General features: G+C 41.2%; 1 protein-coding gene across 6 annotated transcripts in view; it reads left to right on the top strand.

Moving 5' to 3' along the window:
- Positions 1-18,187, top strand: part of veph1 (ventricular zone expressed PH domain-containing 1) — a 91,001-nt gene that overhangs the window by 59,176 nt on the left and 13,638 nt on the right. For 5 of the 6 annotated variants that reach the window (XR_014270617.1, XM_082501780.1, XM_082501778.1 and 2 more), the window contains 3 exons: positions 1,069-1,208; positions 1,467-1,601; positions 11,189-11,306. Coding sequence is in view for 5 of the 6 variants with exons in the window: in XM_082501780.1 (XP_082357906.1) it covers positions 1,069-1,208; positions 1,467-1,601; positions 11,189-11,306 (393 nt within the window). In the remaining variant the exon portion in view is untranslated. Of the gene's footprint in view, positions 1-1,068; positions 1,209-1,466; positions 1,602-11,188; positions 11,307-11,599; positions 12,528-18,187 lie in introns of those variants that run through there. The other variant, XM_082501781.1, reaches the window with a different exon arrangement.

Raw genomic sequence — 18,187 nt, 5'->3', positions numbered from 1 at the left:
GTCTGATAGAGTGATGAATCCAGATGTGAAATTTCTGGTTTGTCACTGTGCAGAGAAAAAGGTCAGGAGAGAGATACAACAGTGAGTGTCTACATTCATCTGTAAAACGTGATGGAGGCTCTGTCATGCAGTGGTGTTGGGGATCTTGTCAAAACTGGTGGAATTATGAATGTAAATCAGATTTTGAGCCACCATGCAATACCATCTGGAACGTATCTTATTGGCAGTGAAGTGAAAGCATACCTAGATAGCAAACACACAATGTCATGGATTGGCCTCCCCAGAGTCTGGACCCCAACACTATTGAAGCAGTGTGGGACCATGTTGACAGAGAACAGAAAAGCCAGCATCCAAGGAAGAGCTTTGAATATCTTAAACGATTCCTAAAAAGAAATGATAAGAAAGCTAATGTAAGAGAGTTCAGGCTGTGTTGAAGAATAAAGCTGTCCATACCAAATATGACTTTTAAACTCATTAGAATTGTACAAACTCCATTTCCATCTTCCATCCATCCATCTTCTTCCGCTAATCCGAAGCTGGACGAGTGATATAATCTCTCCAGCATGTCCTGGGTTTGCTCGGGGGCCTCCTCTCGGTGGGACATGCCCGGAACACCCCACCCAGCAGGCATCCTTTTCAGATGCCCGAACCACTTCAACTGGCTCCTTTCAATGTGGAGGAGCAGCGGCTGTCCTCTGAGCCCCTCCCGGATGGCTAAACTTCTCACCCTATCTCTAAGGTAGAGGCCAGCCACCCTTCAGAGTTAGCTCTTCACCACGAGGGACTGGTACAGCGTCTGCATCACTGCAGCCGCAGCACCTGCCGTAGGTGCCGTAGGGGTCGCCTGCATTGTGTGCTGGGAGGCAGCCAGGAGTGGAGGCCCTGGCAGACTGATCCCAATACCAAGACTGTCAATTTTCCATTATTACTGGTATCGTCAGTTTGTTGAGCGAAGTTTGCCAAAGGCAGCGAAGAAAATACACAAGACCACGTGCAAATGCGGAGAATCATTTTGAATGATTTGGTAAATATTAATATTTTATCATTTTTGCTCTTTTCGTGATGCAGATTCCAGTCGAGGTTGTGCGGCCAAGCTTTCGTTCTCCTGTCCTTTGAAGGGTCACTACTGTCTGTACGCCAAATCCTGCTTCAACCTGACCAGCCAACAGCCGCATCTATGGATTCACATCATGTTGTTACATTTACAGGTGCACCCAAATGTCCCGCTGTAAAAGCACACAAATGTGTTAGTAAGTGTAAGACGTGCATCTGATGTCATTGGTCTTTGGTTGCCTGAAGGTCTGAAATATGTTGTTTCTTAAACATTTCGTATTGGAGAATAATTGAGAACCTTCACTGACTAGGATAGTTTCACGCTCTTGCGCAGTCTTTTGTGTCTTTATCTGAACCATATCTCAGTTTTTAAATTTGTTTTTGTTCTCCTGCTCTTGTATTTTGTCTCTTAGAGTAAGTCCAGCGTACCTCTCAGCACCAGGGACGAGTGTGTCCAAAAACTGGGTTCTCTTTGGGAAAAGACGCAGCTTAAAGGAGCTCACAGCTTTTCTATGGCCATGACACAGCAGACTACCCCACACAAGAAGGTACTGGACCACCGCAGTGTGGGTGTGTGTGTGTGTGCGCAATCATGCAGCTTCCTCATAAAAGCTATCTGTTTCCACCAGAGAAGATGAAGTCATCGCTTGCGTAAAAGAAAGAAATAAAGATAGGGAAGCGTCAGCACCCACTTTGTTTAGATATGGAAGGCACTGAATGGACGTGTTTGTATACAGGACCTCCGTTCGCCCTGTCTTCTCATCTTTATCATGTCTGTTTGTGTGTTTGCAGATTTGAAACACTGAGAAAAAGCAATTGAACGAGAGGGGGGTTGGGTGGGAATGGTGTGGGGGGTGAATATGTGCGTCTGGTTTGGTGAGAACGTGGAAATGGGTGGTGTTCTTCGTGCTGTCGCTTCTTATGTGTGACAAGCTAAGTGCTCATTAGGAAATAATTAGGCTCACAAAGAAAATACAGCTGTTATTTGTCTTTCTCTAAACGTGTGTTGTGGTTGCAACCAGCTGTGGTTCCCATATGGAGCCCTTACAGAAAAAAACACAAGTACACTTACAGTGCTGAGAAAAAGTGTTTGGCTTCTTCCTGTGTTCTTAGTTTGTTTGCATATTTTGCACACTTACATGTCAAATTTTAACATTAGACAAAGATAAGCTGAGTAAAAAGAAAGTGCAGGTTTTAAATGATGATTTTATTTATTTAATCAAACCTGTCTGCCCTCTAAACGTTAATAACTTGGTGTGCCACTCGCAGCAGCAAAAGCTGCACTCAAGTGTTTGTGATAACTGGCAATGCATCTTTTGCATCACTGTGGAGGAATTCTTCTTTGCAGAATTGTTTTAATTCAGCCACACTGGAGGGTTTTCCAACATAAACAGCCTGTTTAAGGTCGTGCCAAAGCATCTCAATCTGATTTAAGTCCGGACTTTGAGTAGGCCACTCCAAAACCTTCATTTTGTTTGTTTTAACCATTCAGAGGTGGACTTGCTGGTGTGTTTTGGATCATTGTCTTGGTGCATAACCCCTGTGTGATTGAGCTTCAGGTCATGAACTGACGGTCGGTCATTCTCCTTCTGGATTTTCTGGTAGAGAGCAGAATTCATGGTTCCATCAGTTACAGGAAGTCAGCGCCAGATCATCACACTGCCAGCACCACATTTGACTTAATTGCTGTGTTAGTTTTATGGTAGCTGTAACGGGACTCAAACCTTCTACTAAGTTCAGTTTTTGTCTTATGAGTCCACAGAATCTTTTTCCAAAAGTCTTGGGAATCATCACACGTGAGACGAACTTTTGTTTTCTCTTTTGTCAACAGGTTTTTCTCCTTGAACTCTCCGGTCTTTGCCCAGTCGCTTTCTTGTTGTTCAATCACGGAAACTTAATTGGGAGTGTGTGTGGACACGTTTATGTCGCCACATGTTAAAACAGCTGCGCTTAGCACTTATACACCTGCGTCACATACATACCCATAGGGTAAACAACCTCACTCTCTCACTGTCTGATTTGATTATCCACGAGCGAATTACTTTCCTGATGATCTCAATAGTCCTAAATTAGATCACATTAAACTCTTGTTTGTTTTAGCTGGAGGCCTATAAAAACACAGACCCTGAAGCTACACATGCAGTGATTTTTTACATTTATGGGCCATATAGCCATGCTGATAACACAGTGCTTCAGCTGACACGCTCGTTGTTGTGTTTGGTCAGAGAAATCCCTTGTACGTGCCAACAACAACAGTGACTTTACAACTTACGATGATCATTCACTTTCACTATTTCATGTTAGTAAAACTGTAAGCTCTCTTTCCCACTCAATTACTGCTGTTTTATCAGGTGCCTGTCAGATTATGGCCCTCTTTTAAAAGCGTATTTTCTTGTGTGCCACATTTATTACTGTCACTGAGTCCTAGTTCCTTGCTTCAGTTTCTGGTTTTGTTCATGATCATTCTGCCTGATGTTTGTTTTGTATAACCTGTAGTCTTCCCCGCTTGTGCCCCTGTGTATCACCTTAGTACAGCGGTCCCCAACCCCCAGGCCGTCCATGAGTCGTTTGGTACCGGGCCGCGAGAGTTGAGGCTCGGGTGCGAAATTGATGGTTTTCAGGATTTTTACGTTAACTCGGTTTCCCTGGGTCTTTTCCCGTGTTGTATTTGTGTGTCTTATTTTGAAAGAAATATTTATGTGTTACCATAGCAACCAGAGAGCATTAAGGGGCAGAGAGGAGGACGTTACTCTCAATGTTGTTGGCGCATTTCAGGAGGACGCTGCTAATAAAGTTACACAATTACACAGTGAATTTGTGTTTATTATTATATTTACAAAATACCACATTTTTTGTCTTGATCGTGTCATTTTATTTTGTTGTATTTATCCTGTTTTACTTTTGTAGACTTTTGTACTTTGTGCTTGTCACGTTATCCCTGATCTGTTCCCTGTTCCACTGTAGCTTCATTACCTTTTGTATTTATTGTTCCCTAATGTGTTCCCTAGTGCTACCCACTGTAGTTTGCTTTTCCTCATGGCGCCTGGACTGTGTTTTTCTTTGATTGTTCCAGCATTAAATCTTTGCCGTAGGTTAATTTCCGCTAACGTCCACCATACTCCACACAGCGTATCCTGACATGGACCCTGAATCTTTGTGCTTTGCTCTTTGTTTCGACACACTGAGTCTTTCCTTTTCACTCGCTTTTTAAAAAAGCAATAGAAAAAATGAGATGGTTAAGTTTTTAGAAAAGGTCATGGATCACAGCATTCACCCTCTGAAAACCAGCTTACCCAGTGACTGTGACTGCTGGGCTTTAGAACGATTTACATGTGGCAATGACAATTATAATCACCACTGCCTAAAGTTGGTGCATTACTGTATACTGCGTATCTTGGTAGTAGTTAGTTGAGGCTCAGGAGGCAGATCAGATTGCGTGCAATTAGAAAGTTGGTGTCTCAGTCCCCAACTCCTCCAGTCTGCATGTTGAAGCCTTCTTGGCGAGGATACTAAACACCAAGAACAGCTACAACACCGTGGACGTTGATTAAACAGCTGTATTTGTTGGCCTGGGAATTTAGAAAAGGGTCTGCAAAGTTTCAGCACAATATTCCAACAATGCATAAGTGCAAATGTCTGTGAAAGAAATTATACTGTGTAAATGGACTGTTAATTGTTACGGTTAAGATCACTGCCTTCACATTAAAATGCACTTAGTGCAAAGTATTGACGGGGAGTGGCAAATACTGCACCGGTAGACTTAAACAAGTTTGCTCACCACTACTAAATTATCTTAGCAGAATGTAAAAACATGCTGATGCTGACAGCTTCGATTTTGGTGATCCGGAAACACAAAACAAGCAAAATTAGTGTTGAGGTGAAAGAAAAAAAACAAAGGTGTAATTTAAGAGGAGTAAGGAGGAGAAAGAGAGCCACTACTCTTTTCTCCATCCACATTCATCACACTGCCTCTTTGCTTTCTTTCCGCCTCAATGAGATCTACAGCTTCTCTCCTGTCACTGTCAGCCAAACAGCATCGCACATGATTTGACAGCAAGGAGAAGAGCCGCGGGACAAGGAAAGCTGTTATATGTGTGAGACAGAAAAGGTTACCAGTTACATCCGTACTGACAGGAAGATTTAAAGGGAGACCGTAGGGCTTTACAAGGCTTCGGTGATTTAAGAGGGGCTTGTGTTTAGCTTCTGACATTTTGGGTTAGTAGTTTTATGACACAGAGAAAAGCTGGTGGAAGCAAAAATGGGGGGATGGAGGGCCTAAGGGCAAGAGGGGGGGGGGGACCTTAAACAAGTTAATAACACTTGCTTTACAAGTTACAAATACATAAAGTTGGAAAATAGTAAAAGGTTAAAAGAATAAAGATGTAAAAGGATAAAAGTGAAGGAAATGAGGAGCAGAAAGGGTGGGGAGGAGCAAAGATGGTCAGATGGGATGCAGATGAAGAGAAAAGGAAACTGAGAGGAACTGAAGGGGCGGTTAGCAAGGAGTAAACTTTGCCGAGGAGAAAACTTAAGGAGTGGGGATTATCTTACATAGTGAGAGGAAGACATGGCACAAGATACGAAAGGAGACAGAGCAAAGTCCGTGGAAGGAGGTGATTGAAAAGTATTGTTTCACTCAGTTTGCCCAGCGCGTGAGAGTTTGTTGATACAACTGTGGTGAAGATAACTTTTGATGGAGGGAGAGGAGGGAGGAAGGCGGGGTACTCGAAGATAAAGATGGGGCCGAGGCTGTGATTAGATAAAGATGCTCGGGGACGAAACAAGGGGAGAGGAGACAGCTGACCTCTGCGTGTGCCCGTGTGAAAGGAGTTTTATAGTCAGGACCCCGGCCTGCCAGACAGAGCCGCAGAGGAAAGTCCGCAGGAACAGAAATAAAGCACGTCCCTGTTTATTGCTTCAGTCCGCCTCTCCTCCACTCCCCCTTCCCAACACTCCCTCTTCTTATCCACTCACCTTTCTCCAGACGTACACTCCCCTCCCTCCTCCTCCTTCCTGCTTCAGTCTCATTCAGTTTTCTCTGCGGAAATTTCACCTTTATTCTTACAACCTCATCAACCACATTTTTTCCCTCCATTTCTGGAGTTAATAACAGTTTGGCTTCTTAAAAAATCTTTTATCATTCCCAGTTTATTAGAATATCTGGATTTATGTTAGAAAAAAATGAATAAGATAAGATTTTAAATGGCAAAAACAACCTTAAGGACGCATTTTGCAGATTTGGTACATTGAGCATTGTTGCAGTTGCCGTCAGCCATGTGCACTGGCAATCTCGAATCTTGATGAAAATATAATTGTAAACTTAAACAAAATGATGAAAGGAGAGAGAGGAATGATAGAGAGAGGTGCACAAAGGGGGTTTAGTGAAATCTCTGCGAGGACAGACAGATTACATTCAGACGCACATAATCCAGCCTTTGTTTCTTCATCTCTTTATTGAATCCACCTTTGGGGGCTTGATGAATCAAACATGGCCATGTTTGTCCACACAAGCTGTTGCCCGGCTGCAAATTCATCTCTCCAACCTCAGCAGCATCAAAGCTCACATTTGAAAACACATACTGGATGTTTGTTCCGTGCATTACGGCCTTTCAGTTGCGATAATTTGATTAGACACATACGCTGGAGTTTAAGGCATTCTTGTAATGGGCTCTGGAAGCAAATACATCTGATCTTACTCATTTTTCTTTGTTGGTCATTCATTTCTTCTTGTATTTTGCAGCAGATGTCGGGTTTGCATTCACTGTTAGACACTGTTGCTCAACCTCTGACTCACAGCCGGTCCTTTTATCTTCTCTCTGCTTCTGTCTCCAGTTGCTGCTTTTCAGAGGTTTGCTGTGTCATCGGTAAACGATGTTAAAGCTATTTCAGTAATTGGCTCCTTGAAGGTCCGTAGAAAAGCTGTTTCTGCTTTTTCTTTTTCACTTGTAAAGCCAACAAAGACGAGATTCAGGTGAGTCTAAACTACGACACGATTCATGAGTCGTTCTGGTTTCTCATCCATCCACAGAACAACACCGTCAGGTCAGGTCAGTTTCATAATTTGCTGGACAAAGGCGGTTTGTGTATTTTTGTCTTTGTACATCACCAATTTGTGATTGAAGTGCAGACTTCCAACTTCAATTCAAGGAATTTTACAATTTGTTGGGGGTTTTTTTGCATTTGCTGTTCAGGATATTTGATATGATTCAAAGTGTTTAATATATTTTAACTATAATTTTAAATATGAGGTCCAAAGAGAGATGTCAGTGCAAGTGAGGCAGGCCATCGTTAGGCCGGAAAAAAAACAAAATAAACCTGTCAGTGTGATAGAGAGTGAGAACAAAAAAATCCGGACTGACTAAATCTAAAAACAATAAATTCACTGAGCAGCTCAGCAACACCAAAAAATGCCTCAAGTACCACAAAACGCGACCGAAGTGGCCGACAGGATTATTCCCATCGAAAAACAGCTTCACAACATCAAACCAAGTCAAGAACACTCTCGGGGAGGTAAGAGTGTCAAGGTCTATAATTAAGAGATGCCTTCATGAATGTGAAAACAGTGGATTTACAACAAGCTGCAAACCACTGATTACACTCAAGAACAAGAAGGACAAATTAGACAGAAAACACTTTTAAAAAGCCTGCGCAGATCTGAAAGACATAGAAAAGACAAACAAAACCAAGACAAATGGTGAATGATGGGAAGAGAAAACAGGCATGTATGGCTGCCAGTAGAAGGAGGTCACTAGTGTGACTGCTGACAGAGCAAGATTTGATTTGTAATTGTAATGCATGAACATATATTTTTAATATATAATCAAATGCTACCACAGCCTGATAAGCACTCCTTTTAAAACGGGTGGAGTGGTTCTTTAACTATATTAACATTTGGTAGATAACCCCACCTTTGACGCTATTTAAAGACGGCTGTAAAAAGTCATGACACCCTCTGTGGGTTTACATTGGAGCCAGTTTGAAGCTCAGAGGTGCAGCTTACTGACATTTCCTGGAAATACTGCCTGGAGCTGCAGATGGCCAACGTTAGATACTTTAGCTAAATCCTGCTAACATATTATAATCAGTTAAAACAATAAACGCTCTCCTATATTTCCAGATAGCAACATATTAGGAACATATTAGCGTAATTATGAAACACAGTGGAACTACGTGTGGGGGGAAGATGTGCACTGTATTTTCTAACATATTTGGTACCTCTGCAGTGTAGTAGAGTACAAGTATAAAACAGTATATTGCGAAAACAGTCGGGTAACCTATTTGTCATACCATTCGACTCTCATCTCCTCGTCTTCTCTTTTATCCTTTCACTAACTTTCTTGTCTTTCGCTCCTGCTTTTCTTTTGCAAATCTTTTTCTGCATTTGTTCATTTTGAAGCTTACATCTCCTGAAGACCACTCGGTCCACTGCACGTTATGAGTATATTAATGTTGGCGTAAACCCACAGATGTTCGGTCTCTCCCAAACCACATATGGTCTGGGTTTATCTGTATCTGCAGGCAAATCCCCTTCATTTTTAGTCATTTAAGTAGTAATAACATAAAAAATCAGATGTGACATCTTTCCTTTTTAACATCAAGGGGGATAAATTAAAACACACTAGTAGCTCAGCACAGTGTAGCTACATTCAGTTTTTTCTTATAGTCATTTAAATCCATCTGCATTTGTTAGCCTGCTTGCTGAAGTCAGAAGTTTTACTGATGATCAGTGTGCAAGAGCTGTTTTTAGAGAAATCCTGGAGCCGCGTGTATGTGGTAGGTTTGTTTCTGGGGTATTTGAACTGTGCAATCATGATAAAAGAGATCTGGGAAACCACATAACAGCACTGCAGAAACATGGTTTTAGTTAAAGATAATGTAAATTTATGGTAAATGTACGGTATATGTAAAAAAACAAAACAAAACTAATGGTAGTGATCGATCATTTTCATGTTTTTCTCCAAGGAAGAAAAAAAGAAATATGTCAAGTGTCACTGAAGTGTGTTTGTGTGAATTCAAAGTGAAGTATAACTCTTACCATGTGCAGGAGGTCTTGTGGGATTTCTGGTGGGGGTCTAGTCTTCCATTGTTTGCTCTTCTGACACAGATGCAAAGTTGATATTTTCAGGATTTTTGTTAAGTAGCTACTTCTTAGAGTTAAGAATCCCTTATGCATGTGTGATTTTGTATTTGCTTATGCCCTGAGCTGTTTAACAACCACAGGAATGTTAGTATAATCTAAATAAAACATAGATATATATAAAAATCCCCCGCTCGTCCCTGCGGGTGGTTCATCCTTCAAGCTCGGGTGCTCTCCCAGGGGCCCGGGGGCTTGAGGGGCCTGCGCAGTGTCTTAGCTGTTCCTAGGACGGCGCTCTTCTAGACAGAGATCTCAAATGTTGTTCCTGGGAGTGGGAACCACTCTTCCCAGCCTGGGGGTGACTGCACCGAGTGCTCCGGTTACCACTGGGACCACTGTTGCCTTCACCTTCCACATCTTCTCGAGTTCTTCTGTGAGCCCTTGGTATTTCTCGAGCTTCTCGTGTTCCTTCTTCCTGACGTTGCTGTCATTCGGTAATTCTGTAAACTCTTTGAAAGGTCTTTTAGTGCTTTTCGTGCAAGGGTCTGTGTGTTGCATGTAAACCACAAAGTGACGAGTATAATAATAACAGCAATCCGGAGCTACGCCAGCAGCTCAGGAAAAGCTCCGGAAAAGTGCAGCAATCAGTGCAAGAATTCTTCCATGAACTTGATCATGATTGTTTTAACCCACTTAAACACATCTTTTAATGAAATGTTTTTTATTCTTTTTTATTAAAAAGAATATATTTAACATTTATGACAGATAGTTAGATAAGTAGATACTTTATGGATCCCACAAAAGAAATTGTTGTTTTATAGCAGCATGATAAAGGATGAAAATAGTACAGTCTACAATAAAGTTAAAGTTACACTCTTATGTATGATTTAATCTCTTTGTTTTTGAGTTACCTCAGTTACAGCTGCTCCGGTCCCTTGATTGATGAGCCAAGAGGTGAACTAGATGGAGAACTGCAAATTGGCTCATTCCATAGCTCTGGATCATGGGGGGGAAATGGAGTTCGTTATGTTAGTTTCAGTTAGGTTTTGTGTGTTTTTGTGGGCTGATCAGCCCTATTTAAGTTTCTTTGTCTCATTTAGGGAGGTCAGTTTGTTTGAGTTGCCAGTATTGTTTGTTGTTAACTTTGAGTAGATTTCTGTTACTTTGACCTCTTTTATGGGCACAAGATTTTGATTTTTTTGTATAATTTAACCACCTTTGTTTTTGGGTTAAATAAAAAAACTTTTTTTCGGGACTTTAACCTGTGCCTGACTTTCTTTCACTCGCTCAATCACGAGGGGTTTTATAACACGAGAGAGTATAAACAGGTATATATACAACAGTGAGAAAAACAAAGAAGTGAAAATTGATTAATTAAATGCATTAATAAATACTATGTAGACTATAAATCTAAGAATGATGTTGTAACTTTCACCTTCCTGTTTTGGCTAAGTCATCTTATGGTCCTCAGCTGGTCCTCGTCCTTTACCTGCTTTCTTCTTTTTAATTCAGCCCGAGCCTAATTTTTGTACGTGTTTTTTTGCCTTTTTCATGCAGATTCCAAAGCTTCCAATGATCCATCTTGGACACCACTCAGTTTTCTCTAATGTTAAATTCTTCTGCTTCAGCACAGATGCCTGATCTCTCCGTGATATTTCTCATTACATAGAGAAATGGGAGCTGAGCTGTCCCGCTGATGTACTCATTCCTTATCTTATCCATCCTGGTCACTCCCAGTATGAACATATGCACCTACAGCTCTGCCTCCTGTCTTTTTGGTATTGCCAACACCTCAAACAATGCATCATAGCATGCCATCTTGTAAATCTACCCTTTCTCACTTGCTGGTATCTCTATGTTACAAATCATCCCTCACACTCCTCTCCACCCGCTCCACCCTGCCCGCATCCTGTTCTTACTCTCTCTTGTGCACTGTCCGCTGCTTTGGATGGAGGCAGTCACTATTGATCACAGCAGATAGAAAGTTTAAATAGGACAGTTTAGTATTTGAGATGCTCAGTTGTTCCATGTATTTGTTTCCTTTCCGTTTGCCTTCAGGACCTGGACAACCTTCAGATCCAGCTAGAAGAGGTGCGCTTCTTCGACTTGTTTGGATACAGTGAGGAGGAAGGAGGCTGGCTCTGCTTCATGTGTAACAACCCTGAGAAAGCTACAGGTACACACACGCACACATATATGCACGCTAAGACGGGCACTGAGAATAGAAGGAATGAAGAAATGAGCTCTTCTTATCTGAAAATTGAAGCCCTCCACCTTTATAAACACTTCACTGTACATTTCCGCTCTTGCATATCGTCAAACATTGAAATTACACACTTTGCCTCACACACTTTGTCCTCCTGCGGTTTCCCCTGAATGGCTCCCATCCTTTTCTGTCTTCAGAGGAATGAACAACAACTAAAGTGGGATTTTAAAAGATTGCTTTCTCATTTCATGTCATCTCACCAGCTCTCTTGGGCACAGTTTTCTCTCTCTGGGGAGCTCCATGGGATGTTTTCCCTCAGAATGCCTTCGAGGCACATGACCTTTCCCCGGAAAAGTCAAGGAAAGTGCAGCAGAGAGCAGCTCTTACAAAACAGCTGCCACCCTGATTTAAGCATTTTTAAAGTCACTATAAGCAGTCAGTCACTTCCACCATGACTCAGATGTGATTGCTTTACTTTGGACTGGTGACCTTTCGGTGAGTGCTTTGTGCTGATGAAGTAAGACTTGGAATAAAGATCAAATCTTAAATCACTGTTGGTTTGAAAGTTGCAGTGCTTAAAAATGTATAAACCATTCATAGTTTGCTACATTTCTGCATAAATACTACCAGAAAGTCCCAAAATCAAATAAAGAGAAGCCAGTTTAAAGCTAAACTCATTCTACGATCAGGATTTAATGAAAGAGATTCGGGACCATTGCTAACCTCTCCTGGAGTGCTCAAGCAGAGATCCCTCCAGGAGCGAGGCATGTAATCTAGTCACGTAATAGTAGTCGTGTAATAAAGTTTAACTGTAAGATGCTCCATGTGTGCGCGAGTGAGTGAGAGTAACATCAGTGGTATGTAGCCTGATCCGTCTGTGAGAGCGTGGCGATAGATGTAGCTGCAGCGCACAGAATGTGCTTAAGTGAAGTGTGTTCACTTCATCTTAATGGAATGAAGTCCAAGTTGGCCCAGATATGAAAGCAAGTAACGAGCTATGAACCAGGCTAAACGGGTAGGAGCCATCAATCAGACAGAGCATGAAACGTGTTTTAAGCTAAACATTTCTTCGCATTTTTGTAGATGTTTAAATATCATTTATTAAAAATACTGAGGAACTTTTACTTTGTGCCATGCATACATGAGAGATCACTAGGACATTTACTGTTGTATTGTAGCGTTAAATAAATAATTAGAGAATCAGCAGAAAGCCATATTCAAGTTTTGTGAGGTTTTCTTTCGCTTTATCTAATGAGAAAATTCTTATAAAAGGCAGGTATAACTAAAGACGCTGCCTCTGTCTGTGTGTGTGGCAACATCTCAAATAGATGGACTACAGGTCTAGATTGGCTAACCCTAATGTTCAGGCCAGCTGTGGATACTTGGAATAACACACAGATCACAGTCCACTTGGATGTGGCTCTTTATAATAATCAGAAATCAGATGAGATTAATGAGAAGTCTGTTTAAACAAATGATCTTCATACATTTAAGTGGTATTGACATTTATATGGCTCATTTCAAGACTCCTTGATATAAACAATACAGAAGCCAATTGAACTCCATTCTTTGCGCTCCGCTGCTAACCGGTGCATTCACTGACCTGGCTGAATGACTGCAAGGAATGGATGGTTACCTTTTTAGACTCGTGCCAGTTTCTCTTCATTACAGGAGGATTTAGAAGGGGAACAGTGATACCCTGTGTCCCTGTGGGGCTCTGTGTGTGTCTGTGTGTGCCTACAGTACTGTGCAAAAGTCCAGAGCCACTCCCAACGTCTTTGTATTTTGCCAGAGTTTGTTCTCATTTTTCAAGTGCTCTTGAGCAGCTGTTCTCCATGTGTTTCGAACTTTTTCTTAGGACATTGGCTGCTTTTTCACTTTGATTCAGTCCAGTCGTTGTAGCATTTGCAGAGAAATGTTTTTTTGGGTTTTTTTAGCCACTTAGCACTGCCCTATGAATCATCATAAAAAAACTCACAGGATGAAGCAGTGTTGTCTACACATAACAGATAACTTAGCAACAACCCATTTTCAAATGGTATCTTTAGGCACTTTGTTACCAGCGGCCTGTCACAACAACATATAACACATGTCCTCATTTATTAAGTTGAATCTACATAAAATGCCAACGATAACAAATGACCAAGCGCAAACACTGTGCTGCTGTACTGAAGAAGATTTTTTCTGACAACTTTTTACTTTTACTTCCTACATTTTTAAACAAATATCTGGACTTTCTAAGTAAAGAGAGTCTGTACTTTGCCAACTCTGCACAATTTAGCAGACATAAAATAGTGTTTTATGTCTGTCAAAATAGTATTTTCAGGGTGTCCTTACAAAAACTAAGGAAACCAGAGAAGTGGAAGACAGAACAAGAGGTAGAAGGCCTAAAAGTATCTTAGGTGTAGGGATGGGCACCGGTGTCCGGTGCCATATAAACGGTAGTAACCAGACCGAAAAGCAGCGCACATTTCGGTGCTTTATTTCGGTGCTTTTTTTCCTGAGCTGTGATACACTTCTAGCCAATCATTTTACGTTTCCAAGGATAGTAGGCGGGTCCAGGTACGTACGTTCTTTTAGAGCAGAGCTACAGATTAAAAATGTCCAAGGCGAAGCGGTCAAAAGTCTGGCTGTACTTCACAGCAAAATATGCAAACTCAGCAGCCTGCAACAAGTGCTTTAAGCTGATACTGTGATACTGTCAAAGGAGGCAACACCTCAAATCCGATGAAACACCTGGTGACGCATAGCGTTTTTTTAAAAGCCGAGAAATGCGCCGTATTTGATAGCTTGCTGTGAGACCTCACATCGAGCACATCTACTGCGGGTGGGTTGCCTGTTATCGGACCCGGAGTTAGCAACATCCCCAAAAACCCGAAGAGGAGAGTCCTGGCCCCTAGCCCTGCCAGTGTAGCAGAAATGATGACGGATGATGATCGCAGCAGCAGCTGTTCTTCTCTGCGTGAGTAGCTTAATGTTGTTCGTGTGTAATTTACGTTGAGTAGGCTAACCATGTTATTACATTAATGCATGTAAGGTGAACTAGCAAACATCATCATAGCTACATGCGGCTGTCCTCTTGTTTGATGGCAGATGCTCCCTTCACCCTGGCCAAAAAGGCTAAAATGACCAAAGAAAAAGAGGGAAACAGCTAAACATGAGAGGTTTTTGGACAAAGTTTGTGTTTTTTCCATTGTTTAAGCACTGCTTCCAGCCAAGAGTGATGCCATATATGCCCCATAGCTGCAGAAAAGGCTAACATTGTTATCTTTTTACAAAAAACCAGCTGAACATGAGAGGTTTTTGGACCAATTTTGTGTTCTCCATTCTTTAAGCACCGGTTCGAGCACCGTTTGAGCACCGGCACTGTTTCAAAAGTACCGATTTGGCACCGGTATCGGATAAAACCTAAACGATACCCATCCCTACTTAAGTGTCCATAAGATATTAAGATACTGTTAAATGTCTTTATGTCCTTAAGAAATAGGGGGAAAAATCCAACAAAGACCACCAGAATTGGACTCAGTGGCAGGGTGGCTGTGAGGAAAAAGGGAGAAAAGTCTGAAGTACAGCAAATTAGACAAGAACTGGACTGAAAATCAGTAGCAGCAAGTCTGATGAATCCAGATTTAAAATTCTTGGTTCAAATCCTCATCGATATCTTATCGAAACTGATAGAATTATGAATGCAGAAAAGTACCATCAGATTTTGATCCACCATACGATACCAGCTGGAAAACATCTGATATCTAACAGCTTCATTTTCCAGCACAACAGTGATCCCAAATGCACTGCCAATGCAGTAAAAGCATATCTTTATATGATTGTAGGGTCTTTATGTTCCAATATAAAGGACCTTGAGGTGACTATTGGCACTATATGAATTGAATTGAGTTGAAAACACACAATGGCACTTATCAGTCATGGATCGGCCTCCCAGAGTCTGGACCTCAACATTACTGTAGCATGCACATTAATCTCATGTCGACAGAGAACATAAATGCAGCCAACATCCAGAGAAGAGCTTTGAATGTCCTTCAAGGAGCCTGGAGAAATATTCCTGAAGACTGCTTAAAGAAATATTCAGACTGTGTTGAAGAGTAAAGGTGGTCATACATACTTTCAGTCCTGTTTGAATTGTATGGACTCTGTTTTTTGTCTTTCAGTCTGTATTTTGATGAATATTTGCACATGATTCAATAAATCGCTGCACCTGTGTCACATTCCCCTGACAAAATATAAAGAAGTGAGGTGTATAACAAGACTTTTGGACTACACCATACTGTGTATATATATACATGTTTCTTCTATGCATGGCTGTCTTGATCAGACTTGGACAGATGTTATAGTTTTTGTTTTCTAACAGTCCTTTTAGAAAGAGTATATTACGTTGAATACAAGTACATTTTTTAAATAAAATGATTGACACCAAGCCCTGCGGCAGATTGGCGACCTGTCCAGGGGGAGCTCTGCTTCTCGCCCTAAGACAGCTGGGATAGGCTCCAGCACCCTTGAGATCCTGAAAAGGATAAGCGGAAGAGGATGGATGGATGGATGATAGACACCACCTTTACAGATTTTTTGCACCTTGCATTTATTTCAGATAATTTAGTTTGTTGTCAAAGCGGTATTACATCTACCTGATGAGTACAAATCTGCCCAAATGACTCTTTTGTATTTAAACAGTTCAGTTAACCCAGCACATTATTATGGCACCTGGCTCTGATTAAAACACACAACAGATAAAAATCAGAACATGTACATTACTGATTACTGAGGACACTTGTTTGTTAAATTTAAAACAACCGAGTCAGAGAGAGAAGTGGCAAAGGAACCAAGGGTATCAGCTAATAGGCCCCGGGGGATATGGTTGCCAAACACCACAATTTCCGTTTTCTTTTCATTCAGGATAAGGGAGTTGCCCGAAAGCCATTCTCTGACTTCTCCCATGCACTCGAGGAAGCAGTGCAACGACGGAGCAATGTCGTCATGATCTAACTGAAAATATATTTTTATATCGTCGGCATAGATGTGACGAGAAATCTTATATTTTTTAAATTAAGCCTAGGGGGAGCATGTATAATGAGAATAGCATTAAAAACAAAACAAAACTAGATCCTCATTTTGAGTTTTGAGCCTCGGACTGGTACCGGTCCGAGGCCTGGGGGTTGGGGACCGCTGATTTAGGACATTCTTTGCCTTATATTTCTTTTCCAGTTTAATACCACAAATCTTTTAATCCAGAGCACTGTTGTTGGAATACACAAAGCATGGAGTTTTGATCTGTCTTGCAGAATTCGGAAAGGAATTCCCAAAAGAAGGTGCAATCTGATTGGCAGAATTTCCCGCTCCTAAACCTGTATGCATCATATCATTCACCAATGATGGTGCCTTCATAGATGTCCACGTTGCATGCCATGTGCTTCAGTATGTTCAAAGCATGTCGCTGGCAACAAATTCAAAGTGGCTTTTTTGATATTTATTCTCTAATTTTTAGGTAAATATAGAATTTTTAGTAATGAAGTAATTAAGAAATTCTTGTATTCTGTTGTTTATACTTAATGCAGTGTTACCATTTTTTTCAATATGGGTTGTAATATGTAGCTACTGAAATAGTTTTTTTGAAAAGCCAAACTGTTGCCCAATTCAGGTCATTTTAGCAGAAAATGACCTGAATTGCTTCATTCAGTATGGAACAAATGCAAGATTTATTGCACTTGTTCTGTACTGGAAATGATTGCATTTATGCAGCCAGACTGGATTTACAGGAAATGTATTTCGCGGCTTTAGTCATGGCAGTACAGTTCATGGCACATGAACATGTTTTCACGTAAAGGAACGTGGTCATAAAACAAGACTGCAATAACGTATTCAAGGCCAAGACGGAAACTCAGAACCATCCCCTGGGAACTTAGTTGTCCAACTGAAAGCTGTCCAGTTTTTTAGCTGAAGTTACAGTAAATGACAGAAATACACTCAACTCATCTCCCTGAAAAAACTGGAATATTTTACTTTTAGATGGCTTTTTTTTTCCACATGTCCGTTCACATATTTACATGTATGCATGCTGTTCATATAGCAAGCGGCACCCAGCCAAGATTTGACTTTATAATACTTTATATGGTTGTGCTACAATGATTAAAAAATTAATTAATTAAAAGAACTTGCTGACTTGGCCAGAGGTTACACACACACACACACACACACACACACACACACACACACACACACACACACACACACAGAGAGAGAGAGAACTTGTTTCATTTTTTAAAGCTAAAAAGGAAAAGCGCTTTTCACTTCAACTTATTATGGAGTGCAGCCCGTGGTTGGTACAACTCCATAATACTTTATGATATACTGTTGAGTTCAACTACTGGAATGTCTTTGAAGTGTGCGTTAATGACCAGTTCAGTGTGTGTGCGTGTATGTGTGGACATGCCTGAATACGGCACATACCAAGTGTGTCCTCTTATCCTGCGCTCCCTGGGCTGTTCAGTATTTTCACTTGGACAACATGCTGTTGCACTCACTTAACTGGCAAGCAGCAGAAGAGAAAGGGGAATAAAAATATATGGTGATTACATCAGTTTTCTCTCCACGTGTGGATTTGAGCACATTTGGTAATCTCGGGAAGACAAATCGACTTCTTTCAAAAATATGGAAAGCCCCATCTAAGTGTCATCCTCCCACATTCAATCAGCGAAGACAGAAATTTTCATCTCATTTTCTGGAAAAGAGAGACGTTCATCACACTGTGAAATTTTGAGTGTCATTGCTATAAATGGAATTTTGAGGCTTAGTGAAAGTTTGTCAAATCAAGGCAGCATTTCTCAAGGGTGCAACTGGAG

The sequence above is a fragment of the Aulonocara stuartgranti genome (genome assembly GCF_965226115.1).
Source record: "Aulonocara stuartgranti genome assembly, chromosome: 14".
In the NCBI taxonomy this organism is placed as follows: Eukaryota; Metazoa; Chordata; class Actinopteri; order Cichliformes; family Cichlidae; genus Aulonocara; species Aulonocara stuartgranti.
The sequence above is the reverse complement of the archived record's forward strand: the minus strand, read 5'-3'. Positions and strand labels throughout refer to the sequence as shown.